General features: G+C 50.6%; 1 protein-coding gene across 2 annotated transcripts; it reads right to left on the bottom strand.

The window, feature by feature from the left end:
- Positions 1–48: 48 nt before the first annotated feature.
- Positions 49–18,940, bottom strand: PRPF8 (pre-mRNA processing factor 8). Of its 2 annotated transcripts, XM_030962548.1 has the most exons (43): positions 18,866–18,940; positions 18,636–18,745; positions 18,391–18,559; positions 17,492–17,656; positions 17,181–17,399; positions 15,801–16,013; positions 15,552–15,677; positions 15,369–15,474; positions 14,693–14,883; positions 14,400–14,519; positions 14,133–14,322; positions 13,843–13,962; positions 13,406–13,540; positions 13,166–13,295; positions 12,669–12,865; positions 12,356–12,562; positions 12,103–12,266; positions 11,670–11,796; positions 11,361–11,553; positions 10,859–11,046; positions 10,388–10,626; positions 9,744–9,890; positions 9,094–9,304; positions 8,890–9,006; positions 8,559–8,806; positions 8,207–8,386; positions 7,843–7,978; positions 7,098–7,267; positions 6,700–6,829; positions 6,358–6,504; positions 6,014–6,174; positions 5,308–5,499; positions 4,484–4,721; positions 4,124–4,252; positions 3,455–3,568; positions 3,169–3,342; positions 2,739–2,932; positions 2,192–2,431; positions 1,964–2,105; positions 1,633–1,773; positions 1,254–1,393; positions 920–1,122; positions 49–361 (listed from the first exon to the last, which is right to left on the bottom strand). In XM_030962548.1, the coding sequence occupies exons 2-43, from the start codon at positions 18,733–18,735 to the stop codon at positions 207–209; spliced, it is 7,008 nt and encodes a 2,335-aa protein (XP_030818408.1). In that variant the 5' UTR covers positions 18,736–18,745; positions 18,866–18,940; the 3' UTR covers positions 49–206. The 2 variants fall into 2 exon arrangements, with proteins under 2 accessions (XP_030818408.1, XP_030818409.1); XM_030962549.1 differs by lacking the exon at positions 18,866–18,940 and having other exon boundaries at positions 18,636–18,854.
- Between the last annotated feature and the right edge of the window lie 1,192 nt (positions 18,941–20,132).

The raw sequence follows: 20,132 nt of genomic DNA on the forward strand, positions 1-20,132 counted from the left end.
CCCCGTCCGGGGCCGCCCCCGAGGCGGGACTCCGCGCTCCCTCAGCGCTCCCGTTCGTACAAAATTTATTGAGAGGAAAAGTGGGGAACAAACAACAACGCGCGGGGTGAGGGGGGCGAGCGGGGCACAATGGAAGGGGGAAGGAGACAGGGGGGCACACGAACACGCTGTTGAATATCAACAGTACTAAAAGGGCGCGGGCAGGATTAGGCGTAGAGATCCTCGCGGTCGGCAGAGTAAACCTCCCCCTCCTGCAGCAGCGCGAAGTTCAGGAAGTGAGAGGGGCGATGGACCTCGTGGTAAAACTCCTTGGGGTTGGCGAGCTGCAGCTCGTACTTCATGTTGGGGTCGTGGCGGACACCTGGAGAAGAGGGAGTGTCACCCACATGAGCACCCCTTCTGCCTCCTCCACTTTTCAGCAGCCTAACACAGCCCTCCAACCTTTCTATGACCATGTCCCTGTCAGAAGAGAGAGTTCTAAACCCACAAAATCATCCCTCTTTGGGTTTCTCCCCTCAAGAGATTTACAATCCTTTTATGCTAGTCTAGTGTTCTGTCACTCTCATTTCCTGACCCTTTCTCCAGCTGCCCGTGGTATTCATGATACCAGCACCTCCCCATGGGGACCAGCTTCTCTCTTGCATTTTCCATTATCTCTCCTGCCTGACAGGGATTAATTATTCAGTGGCGATAGACCATGCACTACAATCCTCACAGACATGGGATCTATTTTTCCTCTCGAGCCACGAAAAAAAAATCATTGAACTGACTTCCCAAAGCTGGTACTAAGGAAAAGTTCAGGGCACAGTGCTGGTATCCTTGTCAGCCACTCTGAGGAAGCTCTGGAGTGGGTAAGGAGCTATTCCTCCCTCCCCAAGCTCCTCACACTGCCTCTTTTTCCCTCCCCAGGCCAGCTCACCCATGAAGTTGTAGTTCCAGGAGCCCTGTGCTGGGACCATGAAGAAGCCGAGGAAGCGGTCGGACAGGAGCATCTGCACCCTCTCGTAGTGGGAGGGGAGGTACCCCTTGGGGTTGTTGCCCTTGTCTGTGTTCTGCCGGCCCCACTCGTACCCGCTCGGGGTCAGCTTGTAGGCTGTCAGCGTGCAGGAGCCAGGGGTGAAACTGAAAAGGAGAACACATGAGGCAAGTCAGACTCATCTGGGGCAGAGGAGGGGAAGCAGGAATGAGCCAACACTCCCTTTCTGCCGATTTTGAGTTCCCCAGCTCTGCACCAGAAGCCTCCCTGCCCTCACCTGCAGGTGATGATGATGGTCTTCTCCCCATCCCAGGAGGGGTTGTCAGCCATGACCTTGGCGTGGGTGGTGACATCCTGTGGTGAGAGCTGAGGGGACTCGTTTGGTTGGGTGTGAATCCACCCCAGAGGTTCCATTTCCTGTCAAAAAGAGAGTGGTTTAGAGAAAAATCAAAACCATTTAAAATGAGACCACTTCAATCCTGGCAAAAAGGACACAGAGATCACAGGCTTCCCCCTCACTTGATCTCAATCAAGTTTGGCTTCAGACTGAGCCCTTTCAGTCCTACAACTACAAAAGACCAAGGGAAGCTGCTCCACCACCTCAGGTCCTTTTTAATGACCTTCCACCCACCCTGGAAGCTGAACCTCAAACCCACCTTGAGATACTCGTGCTGTGGCAGCTGCCCTGGGAGGTGCACGGTCTGGTGTGTCCCCCACTGGGGCACCATCACAATGCACCGGATCTCCTTCACCTGGGGGTTGTCTGGAGGGCTCACTCCATACAGGTAACCTGCAATCTGAAACACACACACCTGCCTTAGAAGGCCAGAAGAGATCTCTGTGTAGCTGTGTGAGTGGGAACTCCTTAATTTCTGAGGAGAGCATCAGAGGGATTCACGTGGACAAATCACAGCAGGTTCCCAGCCCCTCACCAAGGGCTCTCCCTTTGAGTGGGGCACAACTGTAACAAACTCCCTGCACACTCACCTGGGCCCGCAGGTCTGAGATGCAGATGAACTTCTTCAAGACATTTTTGGGAAGAATGTAGGTGTAACCTGTCTCCTTGATGTCATCTGATGAGACATAGATGTGGTTTGTCCGCAGGTGGAGGTTGGCAGCAGAGATTGCTCTGTGAGGAGGAGACAGTGATCAGAGGGGGCACAGATCCTCCCAGAGCATTCCAACCCTTTCCACCACCCCTGCCTGCCTTCCTACCTGACCCTCCACTCAGTCTTGGAGGAGAAGGTCTGGGTTTCGTAGTTGCTGGTGGTGGAGGTGATGATTTCATCCCCGTGTTTGTTCACCGTGCGGGTCTGCGTGGCCGTCAGCTGCGACTGCTCCTTGGTTTGCTTCTCAATTTCTGCAATCTGCTGCCTCTGCTGAGATGGGGCAGAGATCTCCATGCCCAGGATGATGTCTCGGATCTCTGACTGGGTCAGGGATGCAACATTCACGCTGGAAGAGAAAATTCACCTGAGTCAGGCATTTCAAAACACATTCTGGAGCCTTCTCACCTTCAGGGACAGGCTCAGAACACCCACTCTGGGCACTATGAAAAAATTAAACCACAACTTTTTAAACAAAAGAGGGGCCATGATCACATGATGCTTAGATCAATGATTCGGTGCAGACATTTTTATCTGCCTTACCAGGAAGTTATTAAAATTAACCAGATTCCCTACAAAGCTGAGAGTGCATTGACAAAGGCCCCTGGCCACAGCCTTTGGGGCAGGAAGGAAAGGCTGACAGGATTATGGCTTACTTGTTCTTCTTGCCATAGTCAGCAAGGATGAGATCCTTCAGCTGCACCTCCACCTTGATCCACTCCTCATCTGTCAGGGTTGGCCAGATGTGGTGAGGCTCAGTGATGGTTGTCTTGTCTGGCTTCAGGATAACTTTGGCTCGATCGTTGTTCACGTGTAGCGCCCGGAGAATCAGGATCAGACGGGAGAACGCCTTGGAGATGGAAAGAAGATGGAGTTAGGAAGAAGAAAATTAAATGTACATGGTCCTAGTACAGCATTCCTCTGTTTGAGCACATGGGAATTGCCAGGGAAATCCATCTGAAGGAAAATCCAGGCAGATTCAGAGCCAAGTGCTCCCAAACAAATAATCAAGGATATCTGAGGCCTTGGTTCCTGCCTCATTTATCAAGCAGCAAAGCAAAATGCAGGAGACACATCTGTGCTTACTGTGTAGGAAGATATGGTTTTCAGCCAGTCATCATAGAGATTGAAGAGAACCATCTGGGGTTCAGTGGCCTTCAGGATGAGATCACCAAACTTCTCCACTTTCAGACAGGCCTGGAAGGGCAGCTGCAACTCCGAGCCTTTGATCACAATATTGGGGAAATCCAGCAAGTGCACCTGGAGTTTATCAAGAGGAATTAGCTCACAGCTACTGCACGACATGAAAGGACACAAAGTGTCCTGTTATCTCCCACAGATTTTACACATCCTCAGGGAGCTGCAGCCATACCTCAAGGGGGTCCAGCATGCCCTTCCGTGTCACTATGATCTGCTTTGGCTGCTCCTCCACAGGCAGGGATCGGATCAAGGCAGCCACTTCTTCAGCAGTCTTCCACTTGGCCAGCTGCAGAAAAGACAGCAGGGTTAGAGAAGTATCCCCCTGCTCTCCAGCAGCCTCTCCATGTCTCTAGGAACCAAAGGGATGCAAACCAAATTCTAAAAATACAACTGGAATTTATGGCTTGTTCCAGTGACAAGGCCCAGCATTTCCTCCTTACTGATCACAGAGGGCAGTTCCCATTCCTGGAGCTCAGTTACTCCTGAGTGGCTCAGAAAAAACCAGCTGGCTACTCCACCTCCCTGGATTTGCCACTTGAGCTGTCTCACTGCACTGGATGTACAGCCAAGCGCAGAGTGAATTTTGTAACAAGGAGCACAGCACTGTTCCTCAAGCTCTGCTTGAGAAGGTGATGATGAGGAGTCTTCACACCTCAGAGCCTCCAAGTCCTTGCAGCAGCAATGCCTCTGTTCCTCCACTTTTATACCCCAAGCTCCTGCCTGCCTGACCACTTGGACTTTGGAGCTCCAAACTCATGAAGAGGCAGGAAGATGAAGATCTTTGTGATGTTTTCTGTCCCAAGCAGTCTGAGCCCACCCCCAGCTCACATCCAAGCCCTACCTGTCCCAGACGCTTCTGTCCTGCCCACACAGAGGTGTGGATGATCTTCAGGAAGAGCTGCCCAGTTCTGGGATTGAAGATGAAAATGGCTCCATTGATGGGTTTTGTGGTCAAATTCCCTTCAAAAGTCTGAGGGAAAAAGTGAGAGTGAGAAGTGCAGGGAGATAAATGGAGCCCACCCACACTTTTACACAAGAGCCAACTCTCTGTGTGCTTTGAGCAGGAGCTGTGAGGGAAATGTAAGAGCTGCTCAGTGCACACTGAAAAATCTGGGTCCATGTGCTGACTCCCAGATTTCCATCAAGCATGGAAACCTCCACCCCATTCAGTCCTTTCCCTGAGACACCCCTCAGGCCTCACCTTGTGGATGGTGACTCTGTACACGTTGGTGTCATCCACAAACCAGATGATTTGGTTGGAGAAGAGCTCCCCATAGTTCTGGGAGGACAGGTAGGGCTCTGTGGGCTCTGAGGAGTAGAGCTGCAGCCCTTTGCGGATCCGTTCCCTCAGCACATACAGTGCAGGGTTTGCTTTCATGATTTTGGCCATGGCCTGCTGGATCAGAGGTTTGCTCCCAGGGAACCAGTTCCCATAAGCACTGAAGGAGGAAACAAACAGAAGTTGTTACCATTAGACCTGAAGAGGTGACAGTCCCACTCAAGTCTTTCCATGCAGCAGCCAGGCCCCATTGTACTGCTGCAAATACAGCTTTGTACTGCAGTGTGACTTCTGCAGTGCCCTGGGAGGTGGGCACCTATGGCTTTTATCTACTCCTCCTCAGTGGGAAGCCACAGCACACACATGCTGCAGTCCCAGAAAAGCTGCACCATCTCCAACAAACACACTGGAGAACGGATTTCTGACTCTGCCCCTTGTTTCCAGTGAGAAATAGCTGTCCCCACTTGTAGGGCTTTGAAACAAGGCCTGTCCTTCAGCTCCAACAACAGTCTGACAGAAATATCCTAAGAAACAAATTATTAATGAACTGAGGGAACTGAACCACTACTACTGAGCAAAACTGGGCAACCTGAGATGCCTTATCCCACTCAGTGCCCATCTCCAGCCTTCTCTCCTCCTCCTCCTGCCTGGAATACAACCCAGTCTGGAAATGCACTGAGACGATACCGACAAACCACCAATCCCAACCCTAGAAATAAAACCACAGAAGAAGGTGCAGCTCTGACCTGTGCAAGTTGTAGGCCAGATCAATGGCAATGAGCACCCCAGTGGGAGAGGGGTAGATGCTCATGTTGTCTGTGGTATAGTCTAGGAACTTGGCCCTGGCGTAGCGCTCGATGTCGTGCGAGTCGTAGTCGCCCCAGCGCAGCTGGATGTCAATCCAGTACTTCTGGGTGGTGGTGCTGTCCATCACATCCCTGAGGAGGAAACAGGCCACAACAAGTTCATCTGGCACAAAATTCTCCTGCAGTAATTGTCACCCAGCATGGACACTGCAGCCAGCTCATATCCACCCTGGAAAGGGACCCTGCTGTTCTCTCACACAGCAGTGAATGCAGAGGCTGTTGAAAGATTTAAACAAAGCAGTGAGTCCACTGCTGTGCAGTCACGAGGATCATCATCCCCAGGGACTGTCTGGTGAGGATTCACTCCAGATTCTGGCCCTGGGCCAGCTCAGCTTTGTGGGGTTTCCAGAAGAACCTTCAACAGCTCAGGGAGAAGTTCACCCAGAGGAGAGGACAGGAGCAAAGCCAGTGTTGGTGTTTCACAAAGGCAGTGCCAGGAGGTGCTGCAGCCACCCACCCAAACAAGCTCTGTGCTCTGCTGGACACAACCTCCCATGTTCCCCAGATGCCCAAGAGACACAGAGGCTCTGGATGACAGCAGCTCTGCTCTGCAGGGAGACTGAGGACAGGGAAAAGGGAAACTCACTTGGAATCTGCCAGCAAGGATGGACGTGATACATTCCACTTGTAGGAAGCAAAGAGAAGGATATCTGCACATGAGGAGTTCATCTTGTAGGACTTCCTGGGATGGATTGTCTCCTTCTGCACTGTCTCAATCTCCAGAGCATCCAGCTCTTGATCAAACACCTGGGGAAAAGGCAGTCAAAGATGAGATGTGTTCAAGCAACCCAGATAAGGAATCTATCCTCATCACCAAGGCAGTCAGGAAAATCCCATTTTCCATTTCTTCCCTTTCCTTGCCAAATTGCTGGAGGAAGACTGGTCCTGCTCCAAAAGGGCACAGAAACAAACCAAGCTAACAGTGCTCACCTGACACAAATCCATGACAATGCTCTCATGGATCTTCTGCCACAAGTGAGCTCGGAAAATCTGGATGAGGGAAATCTTCAGTGTGGGGATTTTGCCATGCATGAAGATCCCTGTCAAATCCAGCTGCACCTGGAACCCAACATACACCTGCAAAGGAAAAGCAGCTGTGAGAACACACAACAGCACAAGTGAGGAAATTTAAAAAATGGAGCACTTAAACCTGTTAAGAAGGTTTAGTACCTCTCTAAGAGATGTTCTGATAATTAATTGGATCAATTAACTGCTCTAATTTCAGTGGAAAAGCGCTGTCTGCTCCTAGAGGGACAAACAGCAGGTACTTACATTGGCTCTGTTGATGGTAGGAGACCACCAGAGAGTGAATCTTCTGTTTGGAATTTGGTTCAAACCCGATCTCTGGGCATTTGTCAGCTTCTTCCACTTCATGGACTCCTCAAAGCCACTGGCCTTCTCCCTAGAAAGGGCAGACCATCAGCTGCATTAGATTCATCTGAATGAGGTGCCCCTCATCTCTGCTGCCATGTGTCACTTGTAACAGACACAGGGATCAGCCACAAGCTGGGAGGGTTGTTTCATGCCAAGAAATTTCCATGGATTTGCAAGAAGTTCAGCTGTAGCCCCCTCCCAGGTCCCTCACAACTGAAGGGACCACTGAAAACCAGCAGAAACTCAACAGAACCAGCAGAGCCTGAGCCCAGAGCCCACAGCAAAGCTCCTCTTACCAGAAGAGACCCTCCCACGTGGGGAAGTAGGTGCCCTTGAAGAGTGTGTGCTCCAGGATGCCTTCCACCCCGCCCAGAGCCTGGATCATGTCCGTGCGGTAATTGTTCAGGTTCCAGAGTTTGCCATCGTGGCGCTGGTGTGTCCACCAGAACGGGTTCTGCTTCAGCACCTGCAGACAACAGCAGCAGATCACTCACCTGGCTGCACTAACTGCAGGAACCAACACCACGGTGATGGTCAGCGAGCAGGTAAAAAGCCTCATGCCCTCAGTGCTGGAGGACACAGGCCATCTACAATGCAAGTTCTGTCAGTGCTACTCTGCAATCCACTCTGGGTGGAATCCCAGGTGATATTTTTATCTTTCAGGGACTGGCCTTCTACAGAGCTGTCATTAAAGGCTTTAAATAACAAATTATTCCACTGTTACGAAAATTTAGTATTTTGGAATGTTTGTTTTGAGAGAATTATTTTTCTCTCTCCAGAACTGATTCTGTAATAAGTTGTTGTGTTTTTTGTGGTTTTCTCCAATACACTGCAATCTATCTAAATGATTCCAAAGGGGATAAGCTACAAATTCTGGAGCATTTGTTTCCAAACAGCCTCTACCAGTCCCAATACAAGGCTGTAAATTCTTTCTGCAGTAGAGAGACAGAAGTGAACCTGCAATAATGCAAGATAAAAGGACTTTGTGTGGAACAGGTATCTGAACTTCATATTTGGTGAAGAGAAATTCCCTGTCAGTACCTGATACTGTTTGAAGTCAGTCCTGACTCTCCATCCTTTATCATAAGCCAGAGTGTGCCTGTCCTTCTGGAAAAGGGTGTTAATCCGAGGAATTCCCCTGTCCCACGAGTCCTCCAGATCCTCCAGGGTCAGACGCCTGAAGGAACAAAATCCCCACACTTTGTTACCACTCAATTTACGGCAATGCACTAATGACTAGTTCAGATGAGATCACAGAAATGACTCAGGGCTCTGGCAGGGGACACTAAAATGCCAGAGGTGAGGGAACAGCACTGCAGGTACCACAGGGCCAGCAAAGTCTCCAAAATCCCAGACAGCACAAAACTTCCCACTGCTGTCTGCCCTCCCTCAGGCGGACACACACCTGTTCTGGGCTATAGCCTCCTGTCGTTTCAGGGCATACTCTGCCCACACCCTCTGAGAGTCAATGAATTCACTCTCCCACGGCTGGATGTAGCGGTACAGGTTGGGGATGAGCTGATCCTCCTCATGACTCATTCCTGAGCGGAAGTGAGTGATGCCAACATCTGTCTGCTTGGACCACCTGGAGCAGAGAGACAAGAATGAGGTAGGAGGAACTGGGACTTCGCTCATCACTGCCATGAGCTACTGTAAAGGCAGCACAGCTCCGTACCATGGCATGGTTTAGCACTCTTGGAATATTTTTAGGGGAAAGAGCATCAAGTCACACAGGAATTCAGAACAGCACAACTCACCTCAGGTCAGACTGAGGGATGAGAACGTGGCCCATGGAGAGCATGCCCAGGCCCCCCAGCTCCTTAGGGGTGTAGAACACCACAGGAGGAAAACGGCTGGGCATTTTGGAGTTCAGGCCAATCTTGATCCGAGTCTGGATTTTATTCTCACACTTCACCAGCAGATCAAGCAGCTCCTGAGTATTTACAACAGCTTCCCGGAAATAAGTCATCAAGCCAATCAGAGCTGTGTTCCATTTATTGACAATCTAGAAAGGAAAGTAAAGGATCAGCTCCTGGCTCGTTCCCAAGAATCTGTAGAAAGCTGTCACAGATCTCCCTCCTCCCTTACCTTAGTGAAGGTTGTGGAGCCAGAGGCCATGAGGATCTGCCTCACTCTGTTGTGAAACCTCTGCATGGACTCATCATCCACACGTAGGAAGCACTGAGCCGTGCGCTCCTTGGTCACCTGGAGAGCACAGAGCCATCAATCCCCTCCTGGGAGCCCCTCTCCAACCCATGGAAACCCCACCCAGGGATTGCTCTCCCAGCCCACCTCGTTCTGCAGGTTCCAGACGCCGTCCTTGTGGGTGAACTCTTCGTAGCTGGTGCGGCACTTGGGCAGGATGCGGCACTCGAAGCCGCACATGTTGAACAGCAGGTTGGGGTTGTCCTTGCTGTACACGGACACGAAGCTGTTCTCCCACTGCACCGTGGTCACCGAGCGGGGCAAACGGTTCTTGATGTCCCAGAACACAGCACGGCCACTGCAAAACACCATGGGCACAGGGACACATCATAATTTACCCAAATAACAACTGGGCAAAGTCTCAGATCTTCCCTAATTTTTCACTGCAGACCTCTCACTTCTCACATCTCATCCTGAGCATCTATCAGTATCCAACAGTTATTTATCACTGATTTTCCCAGCACTTCTCCCCAGCCAACTTAAACCCCCCACCCACAACATTCCCAGCACTTTTTCCCCAGCCTCCAACAGTTATTTACCATTGATTTTCCCCCTTTCTTCCCCAGTCTTCAACAGTTATTTATCACTGATTTCCCCAGCACTTTTCCCCAGTCTCCAACAGTTATTTACCACTGATTCTCCCCTTTTTCCTACCATTTCTTCCCCAGTCTCCAACAGTTATTTATCACTGATTTTCCCCTTTTTCCTAGCACTTCTTCCCCAGCTGCAGCACTTACAGGTTCACGTCGTGCTTCATGAGGCGCATGCGAGCGTCCCGGGGCCAGCACTTCTTGTTGTTGTAGCCCACGATGTTCTCGTTGTTGGGGTCGGGGTGCTCTGTCAGGTACCTCTGGATCAGGTCCCTTGCCTCGTCAGCTGTAAACCTGGAAATGCACAAAAAAGGATCTGGAATTACATGGTTGACTTAGCAACACCAGCTTGGTCAGAAAGATAAGGATTAAATGAGGAAAAGTTTGTGTCAGACTGTTTGAAGGTAACTATCCCTTTTTTGTGTGCTCCAAATGAATGGGGAAATTTCATTAGCATAGAGCAACTCAGGGTTTGGTTTATCTTGCCATGGAGAGACAGAAAAGCCTTATTTTGCCAGTCTCTAATTTACCAAATCTCCAACAACTGAGCATATTTCTATTGCTCATTTGTGTTTCTTGACATTGTCATGTTTCTGTTGGTCCAGTGAAACTGCAGAAAACAAACTGAGAAAGCAAGAGGAGGCATGTGGACATCCAGGTATCCAGGGAAGTCTGTCAATTCAAATATTCCTGTTCTTCAAGGCAAAGGGAACAAAAGCCAGCAGGAGGAGCATATTAAATCCTCCTTGCCTTTGTGCTGACCTGAGGAAAGCAGGGCCCAGAGATCTCACCTGAAGAAGATGTGAATCCTGTCAATGTATCTGCAGAAGAGGCGAATGGGATGAGCCACCTCTGTGGCAATGTCCTGGAAGCTGAGGAAGTCATTTGGCATCTGGGGAGGGCCTGCCATCTCACTGGCCCTGTGCAGACCCAGCACCAGCAGGTCCATCACCAGCCCATAGTACTGGACAATGAAAGAAGCAAACTGCAGCCCACGGATAATCCCATAGGAGTTTGTGTGATTCATGTCCTGAGGAGATGAAGGGGAATTGTGAGAAAACACATCCCAACACATCAGAACCCTTTCACCTGAGCAGCTCAGGCGAGACCTCAGCAGAGGCTGTTCTTCAGCACGACCCAGAAGGGTTTTTTTACTCCATCTTCACCTTTCTTTGGCAAGTCTTGTGCTCCTTCTTTGCCAAAACCTCCTGCCTCATAAGTCCCTTTTAGCACAAACCCCCTTTCCTGACAACAACCATCACCTTGTAGTTGATCACCACGTTGTTCTTGGCTGTCATGTAGTCAGCAATGTTGTGATCAACGATGAGACGCAGCAGCCTGTTGAGCAAGGTCAGGTCAATCTTCTCATACATCTTCTCAAACCGAGACTCCAGCATCACGTTGCACTCCCCTTCACTCGTTTCCCAAACATCCTGCAGGTTATTAATGCCTGAGGGAACAAAATCTTGTGTTATCTGACACATCAGAGCACAGAAGCAGCCACAGGATACAGGAACTCAACTCAAAGCCTGATTTTTCAGACTCTGGATCTTCCAGTCTAGAAAACTATGTAATCAACCATAAATGCTATGCAAGTTGTCCTCCTCCAGTATATACACATGTATTAACCCACAAAATACATCTCTGATTGTAATTATTGACTGCAAATTGCAAAACCAAAATTCAGCTCCCAAGGGGACTCATAGGACACAATTTCCCCCATAGGAAAAATAATTTTTGCGTGGAATTCAAGAGCCCACTGACCTTGGCACCACTTGTACACCAGCAGTGGGGGTGGTTCAGTGTCAGCAGGTTTGATCCAAGGAGGGAAGAGCCTCCGCTTATCAGCCTCATACCACAAGTACTGATCCAGATAAGCATCTGTGATCTTCTCCAGGGGCTCAACATCATAAACAGGGACCAAGTGGCTGTAGAGATCCATGAATTCAATTCCCACCTAAAAAGAGGGGGGAAAACTGAGGCTGGTAGTTGAGAGAAAACACAAAGTTTTTGTGCCATTCAGCTTCTGAATGCAGCATAACCTGGCTGGGCTTTCACCAGGCTTTCCCTCACCTCCTTGAAGGCTCTCTGAGTCAGCAGATGACGCTTGATTCTGGACAGAGCTTCGTGGGGATTATCATAAGCCTGCTCAATCAAGCCAAGCTCCTCTCTCTGTGACTGATTCAGGCGTGATTTCACACTGAAAACAAGGGAGAACAGCTCAGCACCTGCACACAAACAGCCTAAGGGCCACTGCATTAAACTGATGAATGATAATGTTCAACCTGTAAATCCTCACAATCCACATCCCCAAACTGCAAGCATGGCAGTGGTTTTGCCCAAGTGACAATAGGAACTCTCAGATAAATTGGCAGTACCAAAACTAACAGCTTTACCAGTCCACCAGGGTAAATTTTATACCATACTCCATCATAGGAATAATGGATAACAAAACAGAAACTTTTCCCAGTTCCCCTGAAGCTCAAGATCACTTCCCACTGCTTACCTGTAAGCTTCTTTCAGCCTCTCCAGGGCTAAGATCAGCAATTTGGTGTCATGCTTGTAGGACAGTGGTGGGAAAGGAATGGGGGAGAACCTCCTGCTCTCCAGCCAGTGCACTGTGGTTGTGTACACAGCAACAGCCTCTTCTGCAGTGATGTAAGGCCCATCCTGCAGAACCACACCACCAGAATTCATCAGTGAAAACTTCCCTATGAAAACAGCATTAATTTGGGCCATTTCAGGGAGGACAGAAGTACCTTCAGGTAATTATGCTGCCGTTCCTGCTCAGCTTTCAGGTAGAGCCTGGTCAGCCTGCCCAGGTTCTTCTTACAGACCGTTTTGTCGACAGTGGCGCCCCGGCGGATCCGCTCCCGGTTGTAGTGAGCTGTGTTTGTCCACCAGTCAGCTTTGGCCTTCACATACCTCAGGATCATGTTCTCAATAGGAGTTGGCAGCCCTGGCACCTGGGGAGGGACAGGAACATGAGGGAAGCAGGAGTGGGAGCCTTCCAAGAGCAGCTCCACTTGGGTGATGCTAGAACTGAACCCAAAGGCCAAGTGAGAGCTTTACCTTCCAGGGAATATTGGCCTTCCAGCAGCGCCAAGCCTCACTCAGGTGCTGTAGGATGGTTCTGGCTTTGTTCTGCTTGATCCCTTCTGGCATCATGTCCAGGATGTCGTGCATCACAGCTGCCCTGAGCTCCAGGTCAAAGTGAGACTCCACACGCTGCTTCGTGACAGTCTTTGCGACACCCTTGGAGTGACGGCCTGGAAAAGGCAAAGTCCTTCAGGAATTCTGACACCACCAGGCAGTGATTCTCCTCCTTCCTGGTTCAGAAGTGCATGGAGGTGCAGGATGTCTGGAGAAATTACACTGCCAGGAGCCTGGAGTAGATGACTAAGTGGTTATGGAGCAGGAAATCCCACTTCCATTTAGAATCTGTTCTGGGGGCACAGATCTTGAAAGAGCTCTAAGCTTGGAGCATGGACAGGAAACTGGCTGGCAAGCAAACAGTATTAATCTTTACCACACACTCCTCCCACGTGCAGCATTTACAGGGTGCTGACCTTCAAACTGCCTGGCCAGCAGATTCCCCAGCCAGCGTTCCAGCAGTGGGGTGATGCCCCTCATGAAGAACAGCCACACTCTCCAGCCTGGAGCCCAGAAACCACAGCCAGGACCTTTGCCCACAGGCCCCTGGAGAAACAGAGACAGGGTAAGAGCAGGTCATTTATTGACATTCCAGAATTCCCCTCTTGTTCCTCAGTTTAAATGGGGTCAGTATCATGTGGAAAGGTCGAACTCACTGTGTTGAACCTGTAGTAGATGAGATGTTTCAGGTCCTTGCACATTCGAATCTGCCTCATCAGTTTGTATTTGTACCGGTACATCCCCGTGAGCTGACCCACGTGGGCAAAGATGTACTGCAGGCCATCTGCCAGCTGAGACAAGGAACACAGTCGGGGACAACAATCAACACCTCAGACACCACCTCCAGCAGCCAGGTTTATTGGACAGACTGTATCAGGCCATACAAAGCTCCTAATGCTGGCTCAGACAATGATCAATTCTTACAAACTAATATAAAAGCAGAATTTCAAACAGTACTGCATATTTTCAATGTTTCCCCTCTTCTCCCGAACACTACAACATTCAGCCACTTTGTGCATCCCATATAAAATATTCCAATTCTCCTCTCAACTTCTTCTCACCACATTTAAAACCAAAAAGCCAAAAAGCCTACCTGAAATGCATCCACATTTCCCAGTCTGTACTGGACGTGGCTGTCCACCACCAGCTTAGTCAGCCGCAGGACCTCTCGGCACAGATGGAAAGCATTCCCAAAACGGGATTTCTTTCTTTCCTGGATAAGACAAAATATTCAGAATTTATGTAAAAATGTCACAGAAGAGTGAAACAACTCAAATCTGGTCAACAACTGAGCAGCTGAGGCACCGTGGCCTCTCTTTCCTCACAACACAACAACTTTCACATAAACTCTGCTCTTGTGTACAACAGCACACGGATTGGTACCTTTGTGGTGAGGGTCTTCACAGGCTTCAGGTTGAAGTTGTAATCCAAGTGAAGGTAATTCAGGTTCTTTCTGTGGATCAGCAAGTTCAGCATGTTGTAGCCCTGGCGACACACCTGCAGGCCAACTTCCACCCAGTCCAGCTTGGTGGACTGGAAAAACTTGGTAGCCTTGAAGGAGCGGAACAGGTACCTGGAGAGAGCAGAGACCACAGTCAGCTCAATCCCCTACAGAGATCAGCAGTTCCTCACTGAACAGAGCCCACTCACCTCTTCTTCTGGGCCTTGGGAGGTCTGTGTTTGAGTGCATTCAGGACATAGTATTTCAGAAGCTTCTGGTAGGACACTCTCACCTTGACTGGCTGTCCTGCTGGGCAGTGCTCACGGTACCTATGGATAAATCACACTCCAAAGCTTCAGCTAACTCACATTCCTTAGACAAAAGTCTCTAGAGACTCTCCTAAAATCTCTACAAACCAGCCAGCATAATGTCTTTATTTAATTTTCATTATAACAAGGCAATAATGTCATGATCATTACATCAGCTTCAGGACAGAACTCACCAGTTCTTGACCAGTGGGATGTCAAGAGCTCTCCGGGTCCTGCCAGACCTCAGGTTGAAGGGTCGTGGTGCCCACAGCAAGGCAATGCCATTGGCTGTGTTATCAGTGTAGAGAGGAGTATCCTTCAGGAAAGGCTCCACAAACTCTGGCAACTCAAACTCTTCATCGTCATCAGGCAGCGGCTCCTGGCTCTGAAACACAGAAGCACCACACAAGGCGATTCCTGGTTGCTCCAGCTCAGTTTCTGAGTTAAGCAAGTTAAAAATCCATCTCTTTGCTCCCATGGAAGAAGTGTGGCTGTACTGAGCATGAGAGAAGCAAAAAGCACCCAACAAGGCAAACTGTGGCTACCAGACCCTGACTTAGGTGTTACAGAGGTAAATTCAGGGAGATGCCAGCTCCATGAACACACCAAGGGCAACTAGAAACATAAATTATCTGTCAGAAGACCTTAACACCATTAATTACACATTTGGCTTTATCCTGCAGAAACCAAAGGAGAGAATTTTGTACAACTCCAGAAGTAGAAGACTAAAATGACAACTGTGGGTTTTTTTGTCAAAGGGCTGGTGCCTTCTCCTGAAATATCTATGTTTGTCTGCTGCTATCAGAAGCAAGATACTAAAGCCCCCTACTTCCAAACCTAGGGTTCATCACAGTTAACCCAGTGACTGACCTTGACAGAATGTCTGTGTGAAATGGGGTTGATCAGAGGATCGAAGTAAAAAGCTGGGAGGTCAGGATCTTCTGTTTTAATGAAAACAACGTTTGGAGTATGATACCTGCAATAAAAAAATAAACATTAGAACCTTTGACAACCTTTCCCTCCTCTCCTGGCTCTGGAGGCTGCTGCTCTTACCAGGTGAGGTGGACATGGTGTGGCAGGTTGTTGTACAGGTACGGGAAAGCGATTTTGTACTCTGTCCTGATGGGCTGCCTGATGATGATCTTGTTGATGTCATTAAATTCATTCCAGTCTTCATCCCTTAAAATGAGACGAGAAACTGTTATGCAGGCATTCATGGTGAGAGAGACAAACATTTGTGACTGAAAACATCCCCATTTCCTAGATAACCACTCGTCTCTCTCTCCTAAACCCAACACTTACTGAAGATTGATGTCCCTGACAAGGGGCTCAAACTTGGGACCTCCAGGAATGGCCATGTTCAGTGCCTTGGAGGTGAAGAATGCTTTCAGGTCAAACAGGTAGAAGTAGTTGTCATCCACCAGGTCAGTGAGCAGCTGGTTGGCCAGGCGGTACAGGGTGGACATCATGGGCAGGGTGAACTGCCAGCGCTGGTACGTGGAGCCATTCACATACCTGGGAGAGCAGAGCATGGGCACTCCAGGCACAGCACCAGAGTCACCAAACACCTCCTGCCACCCACCACTCATCAAGGACAGGTAACACATGGGTGTCTCTAGACTGAAAGAAGGCTGCAGCACTGTTAAAGACCACTCAGGACTCCTCCTGCCCAGAAAATGCTGGCTGCTCCAGTTCCTCTCCTCCTCTGCATCCAAACTGACACAGAACACCTCTGCACCTTGAGCAAATTTCAAATTCCAAATTCCAGCTGGACAATGCAGGCTGTCAGCTTTCCAGCATGGTCAGTGGCACCACGATACTTTCTGAAAAATCCTCTTTGCCCAGGATTTTCTCCTGGGAAGCTGAGAAGCTTCAGAGAGGAATGAAAACAAGAATTATCTGACTGCTGCTCCTGTGTTTGCTGTTTTGAAACGTGGTCTGGAGATTGTTTGATTGGTTCCATGTAAATTGTTTTAACTTAATGACCAATCACCATCCAGCTGTGTCAGACTTGGAGTCAGTTATAAGTTTTTATTATTCATTCTTGTTAAGCCTTCTGATGTATCCTTTCTGTTTCTTTAGTACAGTTTCAATATAGCATAATGAAATCTAATCTAATCGAATCTAATTAATATAAAATAATAAATATAAAAATATAATAAATATAATAAAATAAATATAATATGATAAATATAATAATTAATATGTTAATGTAATATAATTAATCTATTCTATTCTATCAGCCTTCTGAGAACATGGAGTCAAATTCCCACCTCTCACCTCATCCTGGGGACCCTCACAAACATCACAGTCAGAAACACAATTTTTAGCAGGTGAGTGGGTAACAGGCTTCCTGGATAGAGGGGCCTTGCTGGATGCTGAACCATAGAATCCCAGAATGGTCTGGCTTAGAAGGAACCTTAAAGCCCATCTTGTTCCAAGCCTTCCACCTTCCACTATCCCAGGTTGCTCAGAGCCCCATCCAACCTGGCTTTGATCACTTCCAGGGATGGGGCAGCCACAGCTTCTCTGAGCAACCTGCAGCTTCCCAACACTCAGGTTTTCCCTCCCACCCTTGAGGGAAGGTTTTTCTCTCCCCACCAACATCACACAAAGCTTACACACTGCTCTGCACACCTAATCCATGCACTGTTTGTTTTCCCCCCTCCCAGTGCCACATACTTTCTGTTGTCCTTCAGAGGCTGGTGGTCATAGAACCAGTCCAGCACAGGGGCATCCTCCTCTGGATCCAGCTCCAGCTGAATGGCCTCCAGGGGCTCCACATCCAGGATGTTATCAGCATAATCCAGAGGGGGTTCTTCATCATCAAACGGGGGGAATCTCATCCTCTTGAAGTGACGCCTGTCCCTCTTCTCCCGCCTCATCATAATCCACATGGAGCTGCAGGAAACCAGGGGGAAGTTAAAATCAGGGGGATTTTATGGTGGGTGCAGAAAGGTTTGGCCCAGCTGGATGAAGGAGAAGGCACCTACCCCCACTGGGCAATGTAGACAGGCTCGATGACCCAGGGGATCTCGTTGACAAAGGAGATGGCGCCGGTGATGTGGTACAGGACGGGCACGTCCCGGATCTGCTCCCAGGGCATGGGCATGTTCTCCAGCAGCTTCAGCACAGCATGGGGCATGTACTTCAGAGCACTGCAGCCACAAAGCAAGGGAAACCACGCTGGAGTGGCTCTCAGGGACAGCCAACCAGCTGCCATGAGCCAAACAAGCTCCCAGCTCTCCCTGGGAGCTGCACATCTGAGCTGTTCAAAAAGTAAATCCGTGAATTTCCCACTCTACCTTTGGGCTATCAAAAGGTTTTCTAGTGATTTGGCTTTCAGGAATGCTGCCAACAGAAATGGAAGTTTTAAAGTGAGTTTCTGGAGTTTTATGGGTAATGGTAAGTTACTGCAGCAGGCCATGATGTGCACTACACAGCTCTCTACACCCAAACAGCAAAGAAGCACTCAAGATGCTTTTACATCTTTCAAAAAACATTTCACATTCTCCCCAACCTCTTCTAGAACACTGTGTTATGCAGGGTAATGTTTTTTTCTCATAAATTTAAAGCAAGAATTCCTTTTGCTGATGCTCTTTTGCACTGACACCTCACAGCAACAGACTGAGCTACAGCTGACACTGAAAGCCCTTTGGAGAAGGGGCTCCCCCTTCAATGATGCATTATCCAGGCTCGTGCTTTTTCTCATAAATACAAAGCAACAACTCCTTTTGCTGATCCTCCTCTGCACTGACACCTCAGGGCATCCTCAGCGAGCCACAACGGGCACGAAGAGCCCTTTGGAGAAGGATCTCTCCCTCCAACAATCACCAAAGCAGCAGTGCCGAATCCTCCGAGCTCCCCCTGCCACACACCGCGGGCCCCTTACCCCAGGTAGACGCGCTTGTCGTGCCGGAATTTCCTATTGGTCATGTCGCCGTGGTCGCGGATGATTTTGCGGACATGCTCGGGGGGCATGTCCTCCTTCTGCGCGTCCACGAAGCCGAATTTCCTCTTCTCCGCATAGCGCTTGGCCTGCAGCTGCTGCCACTTGCGGGCTGAGGGGACACAGAGGCGGCGGCTCACGCCTTGTCCCCCCCAGAGGAGGATCTGGGGGGCCGGGGCCGTACTCACCTTTCTCCTGCAGCTTCTCCTCGGACATGTAGTCGGGCAGCGGCGCCAGCGGGTTGGGCACCGGGGCGCAGCCGCCGCGGTACGGGAACACGGCGGCCATGGCGACGCTGCTGCGGAGAGCGTGGAGAGGGGCTCAGGGTGAGCTACGGGATTACGACGAGGCCGACGCCGGTCGCTTCCCCCGTCGCTCCCGCCCGGCCCCGGGCCCGCCGCTCCCCCTTGGCCCTCACCGGCAGCCGCGACCCCCGCGCTCCCCCACCACAATGGCGGCGCCGCGCCGCCGCTACCGCGCCTGCGAGACCCGGATGTAGGCGTGACTGGCAGCGCGGAATGCCCAATCAGCTTTCAGGGAGTCTAACAGACAGAAGGCTTATCCTATCAGAGCGCGGAGAGGCGGGGGGGCGGAACCGAAGGCGGAAGAGGGGAGGAAGTTGTTTCTGGCCCACACTTCCGGTGTGCTGTCCCGCTTTCCCCGGTCCCGCCCTTCGCTGCTTCCCATTGGCGGAGAGGGGCGGCAGTGACAGAGCAGCGCCGCCTCTGATTGGACAGCGCCTGGCGCAGCCCACGGCTCGCTGCTGTAGGGGGCGCCACGGGCTGGGCCGTGCCCCCCCCGTCCCGAGGGGTGGTAGGGGCGGGGGGAACCCTCAGGGAGACATTTTGGACATCCCGGCCAATCCCCGTGATGTCCCCACTGCAGCAGGGCGGGGACATCCCCCACGGGGCCGGGACATCCCCTCAGTGCGCTCAGCCAGCCCCCGTGGCCCAGGCAGGCCGGGGATGCTGCGCTGCAGTGATGCCTCACCCTCAGCGCTGCCCCCACGGCCACACTGTGGCCCCTGATCCCCCCAGCGAGAAACCACCCACCTCTCTGCCCCCTTCCTGCCTCTCTCCAGGAGCACAACAACCCTCAGTGCTTGGCCAGCAGCTGTGAAATCGTGAGGGCCACCTCACCGTGGGTGGGTTCAATGTGTTGTCGGGGCTGCTCAGCAGCCGGGCAGGCTCTTGCCTCAGGGCTTTCCATGGGGACAGGGGTTTGTTCTCGAGGGATATTGGATAGGGCTGGAGCAGGGCTGGTTGGGTGGCAGGCTGGGGTGTTGCTCCCCAACAATTAATTCCCTAATGGAGATGATGCTTCAGGCTCCGTGGTCCCCTATATGGTGGGAACAGAGCGGTGAGTCCTTCCCAAAACCTTTCCAGCCAAGGCTGTGGCACTTCCCGTGGGGATGGACAAGCACAGGGCATCCCCACATCTGACCTCGGTGACCTGCAAAGCCACTGCTTATCCCACCTTAGCCCTGTGGGAAAACCACGGCGGATTAAGAGGTGCCCAAACCCGGCTCCCCTGGCCCCCAGCCCCACGTGCCCGGGGTACAGGGCATCCACGTGACAGCAGGAATGTGGGAACACAATCCAGGCCTTGAGAAACACCCCGGCTGTGGGCAGAGGCAGCGTTTTCAGCTGAGGCAGAGGCTGTGCTAAGGGCAAGGATCACTGCAG

Source organism: Camarhynchus parvulus, chromosome 19 (assembly GCF_901933205.1).
Source record: "Camarhynchus parvulus chromosome 19, STF_HiC, whole genome shotgun sequence".
NCBI lineage: Eukaryota > Metazoa > Chordata > Aves > Passeriformes > Thraupidae > Camarhynchus > Camarhynchus parvulus.

Excerpts from the sequence above, each read along its gene's own strand:
- PRPF8 (XM_030962548.1), bottom strand. The coding sequence starts at position 18,735 with ATGGCCGCCGTGTTCCCGTACCGCGGCGGCTGCGCCCCGGTGCCCAAC. Across the intron at positions 18,560-18,635 it reads GGAGAAGCTGCAGGAGAAAG|CCCGCAAGTGGCAGCAGCTG; the intron begins GTGAGTACGGCC and ends GTGTCCCCTCAG. Across the intron at positions 14,520-14,692 it reads ATCCCACTGGTCAAGAACTG|GTACCGTGAGCACTGCCCAG; the intron begins GTGAGTTCTGTC and ends ATTTATCCATAG.